The 18167-nt window shown below is 44.6% G+C and overlaps 1 protein-coding gene across 10 annotated transcripts in view; it reads left to right on the top strand.

The window, feature by feature from the left end:
• MTSS1 (MTSS I-BAR domain containing 1) overlaps nucleotides 1-18167 on the top strand; it is a 170167-nt gene that overhangs the window by 9455 nt on the left and 142545 nt on the right. For all 10 annotated transcript variants that reach the window (XM_032222244.1, XM_032222242.1, XM_032222241.1 and 7 more), the window contains exon 2: nucleotides 17244-17305. In XM_032222244.1, coding sequence (XP_032078135.1) covers nucleotides 17244-17305 — 62 coding nt within the window. The remainder of the gene's footprint in view (nucleotides 1-17243; nucleotides 17306-18167) is intronic.

Below are 18167 nucleotides of genomic sequence, written 5' to 3'. Positions count from 1 at the left end.
ATCTAAACGCCCTGCGTGCCTGATCCGGCCCCCCGGGCCTTGAGTTTGACACCCCTGCAGAAGATCATTAATGCTTATCTTAAGCACTGGAAGTGTCTGGATAAATATTCCAGAGAATTGAATTTTACGAATTGAAAGTTAAGCTCTATGAATGTTGCACTTATTTGCCGGAGAACAAAACACAGTTCTTCACTTTAAATACTCACATTGCCTTCTAAGGATGGTGCAGAGAGACTTTTCTGTGTCCTGATCTGTACAGGTAGTTCTTGACTTAACAAGAGTTTATTTAGTGACTGTGCAAAGTTACAACAGCACTGTAAAAAAAGTGACTGATGATCATTTTTCACATTTATGACGGTTGCAGCATCTACATGGTCACCTGATCAAAACGTGGATGCTTGGCAAGTGGTTCATATTTATGACTGTTGCAGTATCCCAGGGTCCTGTGATTCCCTCTTACAACCTTCTGCCAAGCAAAGTCAATAGGGGAATCCAGATTCACTTAACAACCGTGTTACTAACTTAGCAGTGATTCACTTAGCAGCTGTGGCAGTGGTGGGTTCTGGATCCCGTTCCAACAGGTACGGTTGGAACGGGCCCGGCGTCATCCACATGGACGTGCACAACTCATGCGCACACGCGAGCAGCGCGTGCATGCGTCTTACCGCTTCCGTGAACCTCCGCAATGCTCCAGCTGCTCAGCGGAGTGTCGCCCGCTTGTGCGGAAGCGCCGAAGACTTAAAAGATCAGTAAGGAGCTTGGGCGGTCGGGTGGGCCCTCCGGAACGGTATCTGGTGCTCCCGGCAGGCTCTGGTACACCCATACCGGGGCGTACCGCCTGCAACCCACCACTGAGATGCTGCAAGAAATGTTGCAGAATGGAGTAAAACTGACTTAGCAAATGTTTTACTTAGCAACAGAAATTTAGGGCTCAATTGTGGCCGTAAGCCGAGAACTACTGTACATCCCACTGTTGAGAGAAATATGAGTTTCTGCAGGACAGTCAGTGATGGAATTCAAATTTTTTTACTACTGGTTCCGTGGGCGTGGCTTGGTGGGCGTGGCAGGGGAAGGATACTAAAAAATCTCCATTCCCTCCTGATCAGCTGGGACTGGGGAGGCAGAGAATAGATGGGGATGGGGCCAGTCATATGTGGTATTTATCGTTTCTCTGAAGTACTCAAAATTTCCGCTACTGGTTCTCCAGAACTGGTCAGAACCTTCTGAATATCACCTCTTGAGGACAGTATCGGGCCATTTGCCTCTCCATATGAAGTGGGTCATCGGCAGGACAATGATCTCAACCTTAAAGCAATCCATAAAGAAGGAAAGATGACTTTGATATTTTGAAATAGCCATGTCAAAGCCTGAATTGAGACCCCGTGAAAGGCTTGAAGTAGGGTCCCAAATGAGCTCTTCATGCCAGAAGTGAAATAGGGCAGCAGATCACCGTGGAGGAATGGATTAAAATTCAACCCAGAGGTAGAAATCCTCCCAATTGCAAAAAAAAGTGTTGGCTTGTATAGTTATTGCAGCAAAAGGTGGCGAAGTCAGCCTGAATTTAAAGGGATTATTATCCGTTCACACTAACACACTACATGTTGGATGACTTAGTTGAAAGGAAAGAGAAGCAGCAGACAGAATCTTTGTTCATCTGGTCAACGTTTGTGGCAGAGAGGAGCAAAACCCTGAAAGGGGGAAAATACATTTTTTCAGGGACCTGCGGTTAATTCCCTTCGCAAGCCCATTTTTGTATGTGTGTTAAGGCTTACTTTGGAAAAAGCTACTCTGAACCCAGCAACACTTAGTAGCTTTGCTGCATTGCAGGCAGGGGTGGGATTCTACCGGTTTTGGCGTACTGGTAGCTCCGAAGATTAGCTGAGAGCAAACCGGTTCACTCCGACCTTCAGGTAGGCCCGTGGGTTATACTTGCCTTATTTCCTTGATTTTTAGCCCAGCTGATCAGTGCGGAAGAGTGAGTGGATTGCCACCGTGCGTTCAGCGCACATCAGGCATGTGATGCAAAGCACATGCAAAGTGAATCGGTTGTTAAAATGGGTAGGATGCAACCCTTGATTACAGGTAGTCCTTGACTTATAACTGCTTATTTAGTGACCATTCAAAGTTATGACGGATTCCCCAAAGTGGTTACAACACGGATTTTGAAGTTCCAATCCCTCCCCCACCCCTTTGGCAGTCACCGAATCTTATTCTGGGTGCTTGGCTATCAGCCTGCGTTTACCACTGTTTGCAGCGTCCATAGTCAAGATTTATTTATTTATTTATTTATTGCCACAAACCATCCTCGTTTCTGGCAGAAAATGTCCGTTAAGCGAACAATGGGTTCACTTAACGACTGGCATTGGCATTGTGACCACCACATTCGTTTTACGACTGCTACAATTGCTTAATGATTGCCGCAAAAAAAATAATGTTGTGAAATCGGAGTCCGTCACCCCATGACCTGTTTTAAGGACTGGCACAAGTTATGACCGTAATCCTGGGCTCAATTAGAGTTGTAAGCAGATTCTTCCACGTGGAATCTGCGACTTGTGATTTTTCACACACCTTTCGTGTTTCTGTTAGTGCAACGCTGACGCTTATAATAGTGGATGTGTGGTGAGCATATTCCATTTAAGTTTTAATAACACCACACACACACACACACACACACAGGGCTAGATTTTAACAATTCACACTTGGGTTTGTCACATTATACTGACCTGCCTTTATTCTTCTGCAGTTCTTCCCTCCTCCTGCAGATCTCTTTTTTTTTTTTTGCCAACACATTGTATTGATTCAAAATACAGCTGATTGTTCACTTGTTTGTTTGTAATTATGTGCAACCAACTGGTCCTCCTTGTTCTGCATTTCTTCGCCATTATAAACAGCTGCAGTGTGTTTCTTTCCAGGCTTGGGAAGAGGGGAGGAGGAGGAGGAGGGGGAAGTAAAAACACCACCCTTCTGATTTCTTCTCCTCTGATCTTGAGTGTTGATCTTGGAAACAATCAACCGAACAGCTGCCTCGCATCAGGGTTTCTTTAAACCAATGGCATTGCTGAGTAAACGGTTAGCTATTTTTAGATGCGAGGGCAGTTGCTGTGGATGGAGGAGGCTTAGTCCCCTAGGAACAGGAGGCAACTTCCAGAGAAAAATCTTCCCTTCCTTGCATCACATTCTAGAACAGGGGTGGGCCACTAGAGCGATCTTGCCACCTGTGGACTTCAACTGCCAGGATTTCCAGGAACCCTGCAAGGGATGCTGGTTGAGGAATTCTGGGAGATGAAGTCCACAGATTGTAAAGTTGCCAGTGGTTGCCCACCCCTGTTCTAGAAATTTGGGATTCAATGGAATGGAATTGGAATGGAATGGAATTTTATTATTTATATGCCGCCCTTCTCCGGGAGGACCCAGGGCGGCGAACAATTCAAAAGGGGAACATAAAAAAAAAAAAGCGAAATGCAAATAATAAAAGTAAGCAACAGCCGCACAACCATACATGTCGAGAGGGGAGGGAACTCATCACCCCCAGGCCTGCCGGCAAAGCCAGGTTTTGACGGCTTTTCGGAAGGCCTGGAGAGAGGTGAGGGTCCGAATCCCTGCGGGGAGTTCATTCCAGAGGGCCGGAGCTGCCACAGAGAAGGCCCTCCCCCGGGTAATAGCCAGATGGCATTGGCTGGTGGATGGAACCCGGAGGAGGCCAACCCTGTGAGATCTAATGGGTCTGTGGGAGGTAATTGGCAGCAGGCGGTCTCTCAAGTACCCAGATCCAATACCATGAAGGGCTTTATAAGTTACGACTAGCACCTTGAAGCGTATCCGGAGACTGATCGGTAACCAGTGCAGCTCGCCAAGGATAGGTGTAACGTGGGTGTACCGAGGTGCACCCACAGTCGCTCGCGCGGCTGCGTTCTGGATGAGTTGAAGTCTCCGAATACTCTTCAAGGGCTGCCCCATTGTAGAGCGCATTGCCCAGGTCCTATTCCATGGTCCTTGTTAGCAACTCCAGGCCACTGCAATGGCTTTCATAAATAAAGGGAGTCCTGGACTTAGGACCACAATTGGGACACAAATTTCAAATTTCCAAGTAAGGAGGTTGTTAAGCCAGATTTTACCCTCTTTTGTTGCCACAGAGGTTAAGCGAATTATTGCACTCGTTAAGCGATTCACACAGTTGTTCAGTGAATCCAGTTTCCCCCGTTGATTTCGCTTCTCACAGGTTGGCTGGGAAGATTGCAATATTATTAGAGATGCTGTTCTTAAGATAGTTCTCTTTGCTGTCGAGTCCCAACTTTGGACCACAAAAGAGTTGTACAGAATGAGTTTTTGCAAGGAATTCCGTCAATTTCTGTGGGAATATATTAGCAGTTAGACCAGGACTGTCAAACTCAAGGCCAGGGGGCCGGATCCTGCCTGCGGGGTGTTTAGATCTGGTCCGTAGGGCCACCCTGGAAACAGCAAAGGACCGCCCTGGGGTGCCTCTGCCAGCAAAAATGGAGCTCGGGAGGGCCATGGGCGGCCTTCCCGAGCTCCTTTTCCGCTGGCAGAGGGTTGCAGGATGCCGTTGCAGCCAAAAACGGAGTTTGGGAGCTTGTTTTTGCTGGCACGGTGCTCGGGCCACCAAAGGCATCCCCGGCATGAGTGATGTCGAGTTGGCCACAGCTTCCCTGGCCCCCTGAAGTCAAACACAACCCGGATACTGCCCTCGAGTTTGACACCCTTGCATTAGACCTTTGATATGTTTGTGTTGTTGTACACATAGGGAAATTAATGCATGATAAGGATGCTGGGTCAGACATAACCTCTTTCAGTGTTGCCAAGAAGTGTTGCGTTCTGGCTCTCGAGCATTCTGAAACAACTTCTCCACCATAGCATCAGAAGTTCAGAGTTTTTTCAATCAGTTTCTTAGAATAACGGCAAAAGGCTCATCAAGTGGCTTAAAATTATAGCTGATATAGCAATAATACCAGCTGTAGCAGTAATGCTGAGAATTTTGGCATCTCTTCATCGTAGCAGGATCATACCGAGATGAAATCTGTAAAAGAAAGTAATTTGTCTTGTCAAGGAAGAAGGCTACATGTATTTATTTAGATATTTTGTCTTTCATTCAGGAGCTCAGCTTGAGCGCCGATTGGTGTTTCTTTTACCCAGTTTCTCCTACATCAGGGGTCTCCAACCTTGGCAACTTTAAGCCTGGAGAACTTCAACTCCCAGAATTCCCCAGCCAGCTTTGAAGTCCTCGAGGCTTATAGTTGGGAGACCCCTGTCCTACATCAACCCTATGAGCCACAATCATCAGATGTTTCATTGAACGACCAAAAGGAAAGTGAGATTGTAAGCCAGTCATGGGTCCCGTGATTTTCCACTTAGCAACTGCAGCACTGGTCATCAAAGGAGGACTGCTTGTATAAGCCAATCCTTCCCTTGTCAGTTAACATTGCTGAGATGTCTTGGATGGACATTTTACCAAATGGCTAAGAAGTCTGCTTGTGATATTTTTTTCTCCCTCCTCAAATGAATTACTAGATGAAAAGGCATTGCAATTGGAATTTTGCAGAAAAAAAAGAAGATGGTTTAATCCTTAACCTCGTGATGGCGAACAGGTGGCATCAATGCCCTCTCTGTGGCCACGCGAGCTGTTGCCCCAGTTCAGCTCTGCGCGCGCCTCCCACCATCCAGCTGGTTGTCTGGCCTCTGTCGTGCATGCACGGTGGGACATGGGATGGGCGCACACGTGGGAGCGGGGTTTGTGCAGGAGGCTGTGTACACATGCAGGGTGTAGGGGTGCATGTGGGTGTGTGCACACATGCGTGGCGGTGGGGTGCATGCGGGGGCTGCCCATGCATGCACGGGTAGGTTGCATGCACGGGAGCCACACACATTGTATTTTGGGGTTTGGGTGTACATGAGCGCATTTGCGCATATGCACTTTGGGCACGGTCTGTGAAAGATTAGCCATCACTGCCCTAACCCCTGGGCCGTAGCCCATTACTGGGCCATGGCCTATTTGGATTTGGGCCGCGCAAGTGGCTGGCTGAAGCACGTGTGCACACGCAGTTCAACTTGCATAGTCTGTCGGGCACTCAACATTCGTGCGCACCAGCCCAACATTTGCGAACATTTAGATTTGCGTATGGGCGCTGGCCCGTCACTGGCACAAGGGCTCCAGGCACCTCTCCCACCCCCAGGCAGGCCTCCAAGCCGCAAAGATTGGGAGCCGCTGGTGTAGAAGAACAGCAAGAGCTGCAAATCTTTTACAGAATGGAATTTGCTCTTTGCTTTTTGTTTTGCAAGTGGCCTTTTCCCTCATTGATTGAATGAAATATTTATGCAACAAATGTTACTTTGGCTTAGTAAACCCATTTCTTAATCAATGCACAAGTTGACGTATCTGTATGGGCAAAGTTCTTCCATGCAGCATTTTGATGCATTCAGTTTTGGTTAGCAGGTCTACAAAGGTTCAGATCATCCTTTATGGTAGATTGACAGCATTTGAACAACAACAGTGTTTAACTCAGGGGTGTCAAACCTGATTTCATTGAGGGTTGCATCAGGGTTGTGTTTCACCTTGGGGGGGGACACAGGGAAACGTGGCCAGTGTGGGCATGGCCAGCTCAATGTCACTCCTGCTGGTGCCTGTGGTGGTCTGAGCGCTCTGCCAGTGAAAATGGGCTCCTGAGCTCCGTTTTCGGCTGCCACTGCCTCCTGCAACCCTCTGCCAGTGAAAACGGAGCTCGAGAGCCCATTTTCGCTGGCGAAGCACTCGGGCTACCACAGCCACCAACAGGAGTGATGTCGAGCTGGCCACACCCACCCTGGCCACGTCCACCCCGGCTCCCCAAGGTGAAACACAACCCTGACGCAACCCTTAATGAAATCGAGCTTGACACCCTTGAGCTAAACACTGTTGTTGTTCAAATGCTGTCAATCTACCATGCAGTTTTCACTGGCAGAGGGATGCAGGAGGCCATTGCAGCCGAAAACGGAGCTCGGGAGCCTGTTTTCTCTGGCAAAAGCACCGCGGGCCAGTCCTTCACTGTTTCCAGGGTAGACCTGCAGGCCACATCTAAATACCTGGCAGGCTGGATCCGGCCCCTGGCCCTTGAATTTGACAACCCTGGTTTAGCTGATTCATACTGGGTGTACCTGGCTGGGGAATTTTGGGAGTTGGAAGTCCACATGTTAAAGTTGCTGAGGTTGAGAAACACGGGCCTCGGGAGTTAAAGTGCGGGTAATCCTCGACTTACCGCAATGGAGCCCAAAATTGCTGTTGCTGAATCATTTGCTAAGTGAATTTTCCCATTTCTTGCAACAGTTGTTGAGTGAATCACTGCTGTTGTGAAGTTAGTAACACGGTTGTCAAGTGTATCTGGCTTCCCCGTGGAGTTTGCTTGTCAGATTGTCCCAAAAGGCAAACACATGACCCCGGGACACTGCAACTGTCATAAATAGGAGTCAGTTGCCAAGCGTCTGGATTTTAAGGGATAGAATCAAGATCAGGTGAAGTGTTAATACCACTTTATAATGCCTTGGTAAGGCCACACTTGGAATACTGCACTCAGTTCTGGTCGCCATGATGTAGAAAAGATGTGGAGACTCTAGAAAGAGTGCAGAGAGGAGCAACAAAGATGATTAGGGGACTGGAGACTAAAACATACGAAGAATGGTTGCAGGAACTGGGTATGTCTAGTTTAATGAAAAGAAGGACTAGGGGAGACATGATAGCAGTCTTCCAATTTCTCAGGGAGTCAAACTATTCTCCAAGGCACCTGAGGGTAGAACAAGAAGCAATGGGTGGAAACTAATCAAGGAGAGAAGCAACTTAGAACTGAGGAGAAATTTCCTGATAGTGAGAACAATTAATCAGTGGAACAGCTTGTCTCCAGAAGTTGTGAATGCCCCAACACTGGAAGTCTTTAATACGATGTTGGATAGCCATCTGTCTGAAACGGTATAGGGTTTCCTGCCTAGGCAGGGGGTTGGACTAGAAGACCTCCAAGGTCCCTTCCAACTCTGCTATTATATTGTATTGATCACGTGATCTATCTGCTATGTTCGTAAGTGTGGAAAAAAAAGTCAGAAGCCACTTTTTTTTCCCAGTCTCGTAACTATGAACAGTCATTAAATGAACTGTTATAACTCCTTGTATAGGTTCCCCTTGACATATGACTGATTGCTTAGTGAAAGTTTGAAGATCTGACGGACACCTGAAAAGATTCTTACAACATAATTCTGAACTTCCAACAACTGCCCCCCCATTATATGACCATATTTATGGCCCTTTGCAGCATCCTGTGGTCACATGACAGTAGTGACTTATAAAGTTTTTTTTGCCCCAAAGTGGCATTTATTTACAGTTTTAGGCAAAAATGTCCCACAGTGAACAATGGGTTTGCTTAATGACGGTGCGGGCTTGCTTAACAACCGCTGCAAAAGGTCATAGAATCGGGTTGATCATGTGGGTGATGACATAACATACGACTGTAATTGGCAAGCCCCATTATGGCTGTAAGTCAAGGACTACCTGGAGTAACATTAGAGGAGTAGAGAAGAATTGCAAATAGTCAAGTGTTAAGTGAGTACAATTTTCTTGTCTTTGGTCCTTGCCCAATTTGGAAGGTATAAAGTTAAAAAAACAACCCAGAAGAGATTAGGGAACGGCATGGAAACAGCTTGTGCTGCAGGAAAAATGAGTGTGTTGCTAGTGCAAACAAATAAACTTTTATTTATTTAAAATACAGCCCCACTCTGTTCAGTGAATTACATGGGCAGATCTATCCTGAAATGCTGCCTGATTTGTGATTTCTACCCCACCTAGAGCAGATACTTGTTTAAGATCATTGTTTCTACAGCTGCAATCCACACAATATTATTACCAACTTACGCAATTCTGATATTCCACTAAGGATAGCTGGCAAAAGTGTAAAAAGAGGACTCTTTCCACAGCATCTCTAATAAAGGAGAATATTTGTAGCTCAGGGTTTTACAGGAGGCGCTCTCTGAGCTTGCTTGTTTTCCTGCAGATGTGCCATCATTCCAGATCAACATAGATCAGGGGTCACCAACCCCTGGACCACGACCTGCTACCACGGCCTGTGGCCTATTCGGAATTGGGCTGCGCGAGTGTCTGGTCGTAGCGTGCGCCCATGCACGCAACTCAAATTGCTTGAGCAGCAGGCTGGTGGGCACTCACACATGTCCACCTTAGCCCATCGCTCATGCAAGTCGACCTACATGGATGCCATCCAGGGGTGGGTTTCTTGCCCCGTTCCAACCGGTTCAGTTGGAATGGAGCCGGCGGCATCCTCGTGCACGTGTGCGGTGCACGCATGCGTACTAGCGTCTGCGTGACGCTCCAGCTGCTCCTGGACGATCGCGCAGGCGCTGTATGCGTCCTGCACATGCGTGGAAGCGCAGAACTCGTCAAAACTGGGTAAGGACCGCGGGCGGGCACGCCCTTCGCCATTCCCGGAAGTTACTTACTTCCAGGTTCGGCGACCAACCGGTTCGCAGGGACCGCTGCGAACCGGTTGAAACCCACCCCTGATGCCATCTCACCATCCACCATTGTGCCAGGCACAAGGACCTATGCCAGCCCTCCAGCTGTGTGGCCCAGTTCCCCTCTCCTGTCTCCCCCAGCCAGGCTGCCAAACCTCAAAGGTTGGGAACTGCTGGCATAGATTAACTCCAGGGTTAACATCAGACCAACGATCAAGTAAACAATACACAAATCAAAAACTGCCAAAGACTAATAGTAAACAACCCTACCAAAAGTAAACAGCCCTACCAAAGAATCTTTTTTTTCCTTATACTCACATATTTTTTATTTTCATTTTCATTTTCATACACTCACATGTATACTGTACATAGCCAACACCATACAGCATTAAACAATAATTGCATCAATTCCTCTTGTCAACAAGGCCCCAGAAAATAGAAACCCAATATAACTCTTCCGCTCTCCATACACCTCTTTCTTCCACCACCCTCCAACTTTCTATCTTCCCTCCATCATCCCCCTCTACCCTACTTCCCCTCCCCCTCTACCACTCCTCTCTCCACATCCACTCCCCCCCTTCCCTCTCACCTTTCCCTCCCACCCTCTCTCCCATCCCTCTCTGCCCATCTTTCTTCTTTCCCACTCCTCCGCTCCTTGGTGTATTTCCGCTACATATCAATATACTTGGCCTATCCTATTTTTAAAAAAAAATTAAAAAGGAACAGTATGCATGTGAAGTCACATTTCATTGAGATCTAACACATCTTGTCTAACCTAATATATTCCCTCCCCCCACCCTCCCCCCCAACCCCCCCACATCCTTCCCCCCCTGACTTCCCAGAACCCGTACACGGTATAGATTTTTAACAAACACGGTCTAAAATATATTGAAAAGAAAAGAATAAGAAATTAACAACATCTCTACCTTGAGCTTAGCTCCTTCTTGCTAAGGTATCTTTAAACAATTTAAATCATTCCTGATCTTAAGCATAGGCTATCTGGAATTTCTTAGTCCCATATTTATTTTGTATATAATCAATCCATTTTTTCCAGTCTCGTTTATATCTCTCATTTGAGTGGTCTTTAAGATATGCAGATATTTTAGCCATCTTGGCTAAATTTGTGACTTTCAATGTCCATTCTTGAATTGTAGGCAAGTCTTCCTTCTTCCAATATTGTGCCACCAACAGTCTTGCTGCCGTTATTAAATGCAAAATCAAGTTAATCTCTACCAAAGAATCTTTAAGACTACCCTCCCTAACACGGACAGAGCAAGCCACCACAATACCTATATATAAACTGACAACAAACTGCACTCCTTACTACGGTAGCGCTGATGATGTTATCTAGTTTGGATAATGAAATGTCTGCAAGAAAACAAGCAAGCTCAGAGACCACCAAGGACCCCATAGCATCTTTAAATAAAAGCCACATTTTAGTGATGTGTATAATTCAGCTCCGAGAAGCATTTCTTTTCCTAATTTTGTGCATTCATACTACTTTCAGATAGCTAAGCAATTTTCTTCTCCGCTGATGAAAGAATGTGCGAGAAATTTGGGGTCAGAAAAGGCCAGGCACAAGATTTAGTGATCATGTTGTCTTGAGTCATAAAGTTTCCCTCTAAATCTCTTTTATTCCACAGTTAGGACAAACAAGGCAGAAAAATACATTTAGGGCAACTGTATCTCGGGAGATATGGCCGCAACACCGATTGTAAATCAGCTAAATACAATTGATTTAATTTAATCAAGGTTGTGTAAATTCAAGACTAATTGAATTATAGCAATTAACCTGAATTAGTTATCTCTTAATCATCGCGCTGGATGAATTCATCTCCCTTTTAACCTCTTCGGTTGCTTAGTAGCTTATGGCTAATATGAATTTTTTAATCTTTAGATTTAGTACTGAGGGACAGAGAATACGTAAACTATTGTAGGGTAATTTATTTGGAGTAAAAGATTGTGATGAGGTGTGTAGCAGATAGGTTTAGAAAACTGAAAATGGGGAAAAAGCAACATTCTACATACATGAACAGTTGGCTGATATAGCCGCCTTCTTTCAAGCTACCGTATTTTTCCTTCCTAGTACCTATCTCTTCCCACTGATGACTATAACCACATTGCTTGTATCTTTACAATTATATTGTTTTATTTGTTTCCTAGTATGATTTGATTGTTTATTTGTAACCTATGACTATCACTAAGTGTTGTACCTTATGATTCTTGATGAGTGTATTTTATTTTTCTTTATGTACGCTAAGAGCCTATGCACCAAAGGCAAATTCCTTGTGTGTCAAATCACACTTGGCCAATAAAGAATTCTATTCTATTCTATTCTTCTATCCCCTTCACTTAACAAGTGCCAACTGGCTGCGGTAACTCTTCCAATCCATCAAACAGGAGATGAATCCCTTATTCATTATGCTGCAGTGCAATTTTCTGCTTCTCTTCATGGTTAATGTGTATTTTCATTAAGTTCACTAGGGAACGAAAATGCAGGAGGAAATAACACCGGCAACCTAATACAGCAATTATTCTCCCTCAAACCAAAATAAGATAATTCAAAAGTCAGGTGATTCAAAACTCTTAATTCCAGTCAGCCTCGAACAGATTAACAAATGAAAAGGGCAATGCTACAGGTATAGCTTCAAAACAGGGCACAGGTTTTTCACCATTAGCCTGTATTTTTAGAAAGGTACACTCAAATTGTCTTCCTCTAAAACAGGAAAACACATGTTTAAAACCAAAGGAACATTGACATTTGTCATTAAGAAAACCAATCTTATCCAGATATGCTAAATGAGAACTTTCCAAAGAACACCAAATAGAGAATGGTTGCGTTCTCGTATAAGCCTAATGTCAAGGACAGCTATTATTGCATTTTAAGTACCAAGATTTTAAAACTCACTATCCTAATTACCGTATTTTTCAGATTATAAGATGAACCGCACTATAAGATACATCTAGATTTGGAAGAGGAAAACAATTTAAAAAATAGTTTTTGCCCTCTGGTGTGTCTGGTTTTTGCCCTCCCTAGCCCCCAGGAGCACTGCAGGCCGCCCAAACCATCTGCACGTCCCAATTTCACCAAAAACTGGTCTCCCGAACCCCTCATGCGTCTTGTTTCTGCCCTCCCCAGCTCCCAGGGCACTCTGTAGGGCTCCCAAACCCTTCATATTTTCGCCCCAAACTGACCCGGCTGTTTGTGTGTGTGTTTCGGGAGCCCAAAAACAGGGCCGTATTCAGTCTATAAGACACACAGACAACCCCTTCTTCTCTGTGACAGACCCTCAAATACTGGATGATGTTGTTAAATGAATGGGATGATGTTCAATAGATTTCACAGGATGAAAGAATCTAAGTCTTACCTTTTCTCCTGGAAAAATAAATCTCTACACATACATTGATACTTACAAAGCCCCCTCTTCATTATGTGTGCTAAGTTTGTGGGCAACACAGCTGTCCAGTTTATGAACAGCAGAGCAAATAAGGATTCCATGGGTGCACTTAATGTGATTGTCTGATGCTGCTGAACACGTATGGTACATTGATTAGGCTCTTGGACTATGGCAGGCCTGGTCAAGGTCCTAGTTTATCTCATCATGAAACTCAATGGGTCAGTCATTCAGCTCAGCTTGAAGAGTTGAAGATATGAAGCAAGGTTGGAGAAGTTGCCTATGTTGCCTTGACTGTCGGGAAGAAAGACAGTTTATAAATCAGAGGACTAAATAAGTAATCGGGTAAAGATTGTGATGGCGAACCTATAGCCATATTTGCCGGCACACAAGCCATCAGCTACGGCACACATGCATGTCCCAACCAGCTGATTTTCAGCCTTCCGGAGGGACGTGGGCAGTGGTAGGTTTCAAAAATTGTTCGAACCTACTCTGTGGGTGTGGCCTCCTTTGTGGGAGTGGCTTGCTGCTCATGTGACCAGATGGGAGTGGCTTGCCACCCATGTGACCGGATATGAAGATGCCGACGACACTTGTCAGAACCACCTCAAATTACCTCACACACAGCACCGGCATGCATAAGAATATGATGTAAACTTGTTTTTTAAAAGGCATCTTTGGTTTGCGTTAAAACAACTTCAACACACGCAATGTTCTGATTGCACCACAAACGCAGCAGTCATCCTTACCTTTTCACAGAGGCACTGAGTTTTATAAATATGAGCATGATAGTGTAGAATAATCATATCCAAGGACCAGTGGTGGGTTTCAAAAAATTTTGGAACCTCTTCTGTAGGTGTGGCCTGCTTTCCGGGTCCACTGGTGGAACCTCTTCTAACCAGTTCGGTAGATTTGACGAACCGGTTACCGAATAGGTGTGAACTGGTAGGAATCCACCTCTAGATGTGGGAGGCCATTTTCGCCTCCGGAGCCTGGGGAGAACGAAAACTCTCCCTCCGTGTGGGGGGTGTTGCGTGCGCCTGCCTGTGTTGGTGGTCACGCATGTATGAGTAGGTGGGCAGGGCACATTGAATTGTGGGTGTGGTCCCTGTGTGATAGTGTGCACTCATACAATTTGGGCATGCCTTTACAAGAAGGTTAGCCATCACTGAATTAGACTAAATGTTGTGAAATTCCATTCAATGAAAACATAGGCAAACGCTTCATGTTGTTGCGGGTGGGTGGGTGGGGGGAGAATCCCTGAGAAGTGAAGTGGATGGTTTTAAAGCTCGGTGAAAATGAACCAGAAAGAGAGAGAAGAAATCTGAGAACGTCTGAATGAATTGCTGTTTTGTTTGGGGGTTGTGCTACAACAGGTGAGGCTGAGGCCAGGCAAGGGAGTCTTACCTACATCTTGGTCCTTCAAAATCACCAACAGTTGACAGATCTTTTGCTCAGCCCAAGAGCTGCTCCGATCTGGTTTCATGATTATGGAGAAGTGATTGATCCTTTGACAGAATGGTGTCTCTGTTTCATGGGCCTTTTGCGGTGTCTCCTGGGAAAAGTGGGATGATTCAGGAGTTGTCAAATTGCCCCAGAGCTATGGCAGCCGCCTTGTCAAAACCGAATCAGAGTTTGAGGAAAAGGGGGATTAGGATTAGGAGGCTGGGAGTGGGGTTAGGAATTGACTTGCCTCATTGCATTCCTCCCGGGCTTTGCAGTTCAAGACTTGGGAAAGAAGAAAATTGTGGCTCAGGCTTAGAAGGATGCATTATTTTATTTATCCGTTTTTTATCCTGCTTTTGTTATTTGTTTACAAATAGCTCAGGACGGGAAACATATATAGTATTTTTCCATCTATTTTCCCCACAAGCAAAAATGAGCAAAAAAGGCCCATTTTCTGCAAAAATGGGCCTGTTTTTTTGTCAAAAAAGGGGCATGCATAGCCTTTAGGAGGCTTATAGAGTGCTCCTGGGGGCTGGGGGGGGGGGCAAAAATGAACCAAAAATGGCCTGTTTATAATACAGGTGCTCAAAGACACCCAGACAGCTTTCATGCCTAGGGCGGGATTAGAACCCTCTCCTGGTGATTGGTCAAAGTTACTTAGCCGGCTTTCATGCCTAAGATGGGACTAGAACTCACACGCACTCCTGGTGACTGGTCTAAGTCTTCCAGCCATCTTCCATGCCTAAGGCGGAACTAAAATTCACTCTTTCCTGGTGATTGGCACAAAGTCACTCAGCAGTCGTCATGCCTAGGCAGGAACTAGATATCACTCTCTCCTGGTGATTGGCCCAGAGTCACTTAGCCAGCTTTCATGCCTAAGGTAGGACTAGAACTCATTTTCTCCTGGTGATTGGCCCAAAGTAACCCAGCTGGCTTTTATGCCTAAGGCGGGAATAGAACTCAGTCTCCTGGTTCCTAGGCCCATCGTGTTAATACTAGACCAAACTTGTTATTCTTTATGTCTCAAGTACACCAAATAATTTTATTTTATATGTTGGTTAACATATAACAAGTTTGGTTAACGTATAACCAAACATAAGTCTTGAGCCCAAGCTCTATTAATTAGTTGGCATGGATTTGTCTCTTTCCTGAAACTTGTTGCTCTATCATCAGAGATCTGGAACTTCAGGGGAAGGCTGACCCAGATGGAGGAAGTCTTAGGAAGGCCTTCAAGTCCTCATACCTACAAAGGAGTTACTTCAGGGTGCTCCTTGCACTCTGTAATAAATTCACCCTGCAAAAAGGCAGAGTTTTGCTTCTGCTCAATGATGTCACCTAGCCTCCAAGACATTATTTGAGGAGTATCGGACTTTTGACACAGGCTCTCTTCTCGAACCTTGTTTTAAATAAAGTTTTTCATGTTGTCAGTGCAATCAAATGAAGCTCGGTAGAATGTTTTGCACTTTTTCCAAAATTTTCACTCTGCTCCCCCTGTTCCTGGTGTGATACCCCCCCCCCCACACACATTTTAATAATTTCTATAAATGTCACATCTCTGTATACTGGAAAGCGAACATATATGCATGTAGGCCAGTGGTTCTTAAACTGGAGATAATTTCTTATTTGCTTGTTTGTGAGTTGACCATCCTTGCTAAAACAATAAAGTCTGCTTTTTGGGGGATACTGTAATAAAATTATTTGAGACCAGGAAGAGGAGTAATTGGACCCAATAGTTTAGCAATCACTGATACATACTATATCCTTACTCCTAGGTTGCTCTTTGGGTCAGTTTAAACAAATTTTAAAAAATGCCGTTATTAAAAATTTGTGAGGTAGTTCTTGACTTATGACTGTAATCAAACCCCACAATTTTGCTCATACGTTGTGATGGTCATAAAACATGACAGTCTTCAATGTGGCCTTTTGAGGGCTGGTTGAAAAGTGAATGCAGCAATCATTAGTTGAACCAATTGTTTTCTATGGGTGGGGTTGCCAGAAACCGATAGTAACTGTTGTTTTCCCTCAAACATGATAAATCATGTGACTGCAGGACTGCTGCAAATAGTCGTAAATGTAGGCAAATACCTAAACACCTAAAATGCAGTCATGTGACTGTAGGGGGATGGCCCACAGACTTTGAAATTTCGAATTTGGGTTGTAAGTAAGTTTTCTTTCGAGATTGCAAAGCAACCAGTCCAGAGGTGGTATCCAGCAGGTTTTGATGAGTTCTGGCAAACCTGTAGCGAAAGTTTTGAGTAGTTTGGAGAACCGGTATATACCACCTCATACTGGCCCCGCCCCCCGCCCCCATCTATTCACTGCCTCCCGAGTCCCAGCTGATTGGGAGGGAATGGGGATTTTGCAGTATCCTTCCCCTGCCACGCCAGCCACGCCACGCCCACCAAGCCATGCCCATGGAACCGATAGTAAAATATTTTGAATCCCACCACTGAACCAGTCATAAGCTGAGGACAACCTGTATATGTTTGAGAGTTGAACGTCTTTTCATTATGACTGAGGATGGATTTAAAATTCTGTACTACCAGGTTCCATCTTGGTTACAATGAATTTTAACAGTCTTCAGTTGGTTTGCAGGCTGGTTGTGTGAACAGGTTGTTTGTTTTCCCCAACCTCTTCGTAAAGTTAAGAGAAACGGTTATTCCAAAGTAGCCTCCATTTTTGTCTACGTACAATCTAGGTTAGTGTACGAATTTGATTGGAAGAAATTAATCTGTGCTAATATGAACGTTTTTTCCCATCCTGAGTCTTTAAGAAGAGCGTTGATCAATGTTACCTCTGTGTTTATTTATTGCCACTGTGTATTTCCTTTTTGTAAGTTTCTTAATATTTTTAGACATGGGAAATATTTGCATTGATCAAAGTTTTGTGCCTTTTCTCTTCCAGGGAAGTTATCCAATTTGGGAAGATTTCATCAATAAAGCGGGAAAACTCCAGTCTCAACTTAGGTAAGCCACTTTTCTATATTGGCATGGGCTGTTCCATTTGGTAGCAGGACATACCTCACTTTAAAAAAAAGGTCTTCAAGAATTGTAGACTGTTGGGGGGACGTTAATTTGCAAACAAAGCAGTGGAATTGGCTGTGCAAAGTTAGTTTGGGAGCGGTAAGGAGGAAACATGTGGAACAATGAAATAGAGTCCTTAAATATAGCAAAAATGGAAACATTCATTTTGGGCCCTTATTTTAGGGGAAACATGAGAGGTAGTAGCAGAATAAGGCTACTTACTATGAATTGATTTATCAAGTTTTCTGATTTTTAATGCTTATGGTTTTTAATATTTTTAATGTATAGGGCAGTGATGGCTAATGGTTTTTGTGCCAAGTGCCAAAATAATGGGCACATGCGTGCCATAGGTTCACCATCATGGATATTTTTTTAACATATAGATTTAAAGTGTAGGTATTGGGTCTCCTGCTTGAGCAGGGGGTTGAACTAGAAGACCTCCAAGGTTCCTTCCAGCTCCATTCTGATTGTTTGATTGAACATTCTGTTTTACATCATTATTCTATGATATTGTAAGCTGCCCTAAATTGCTTGAAAGTGAGATATAGGCGGCATATAGATTTAAAAAATAGTAAATTTCATTTACTATTACATTATAGGAGCAAGCTCCAGATGCAACAAAGTAGGTCCTTGAGGTGCCACAAAATTGATCATTCATATCATACATCAGTGTTTGTATCTTTTAAATTTTTGATTACCAGGCTTTCTCTCAAGGCTGTGTTAGTTTCCTTTAATCTGTTGCATTAGCAGGGTTTAAATCAATTTTCTAAGCATGGATTGTTTAACTATAGCTTACTAACAAAAC

The sequence above is a fragment of the Thamnophis elegans genome, chromosome 8, assembly GCF_009769535.1.
Source record: "Thamnophis elegans isolate rThaEle1 chromosome 8, rThaEle1.pri, whole genome shotgun sequence".
In the NCBI taxonomy this organism is placed as follows: Eukaryota; Metazoa; Chordata; class Lepidosauria; order Squamata; family Colubridae; genus Thamnophis; species Thamnophis elegans.
Note: the sequence above shows the minus strand (reverse complement) of the source record. Positions and strands in the feature narration are given on the sequence as shown.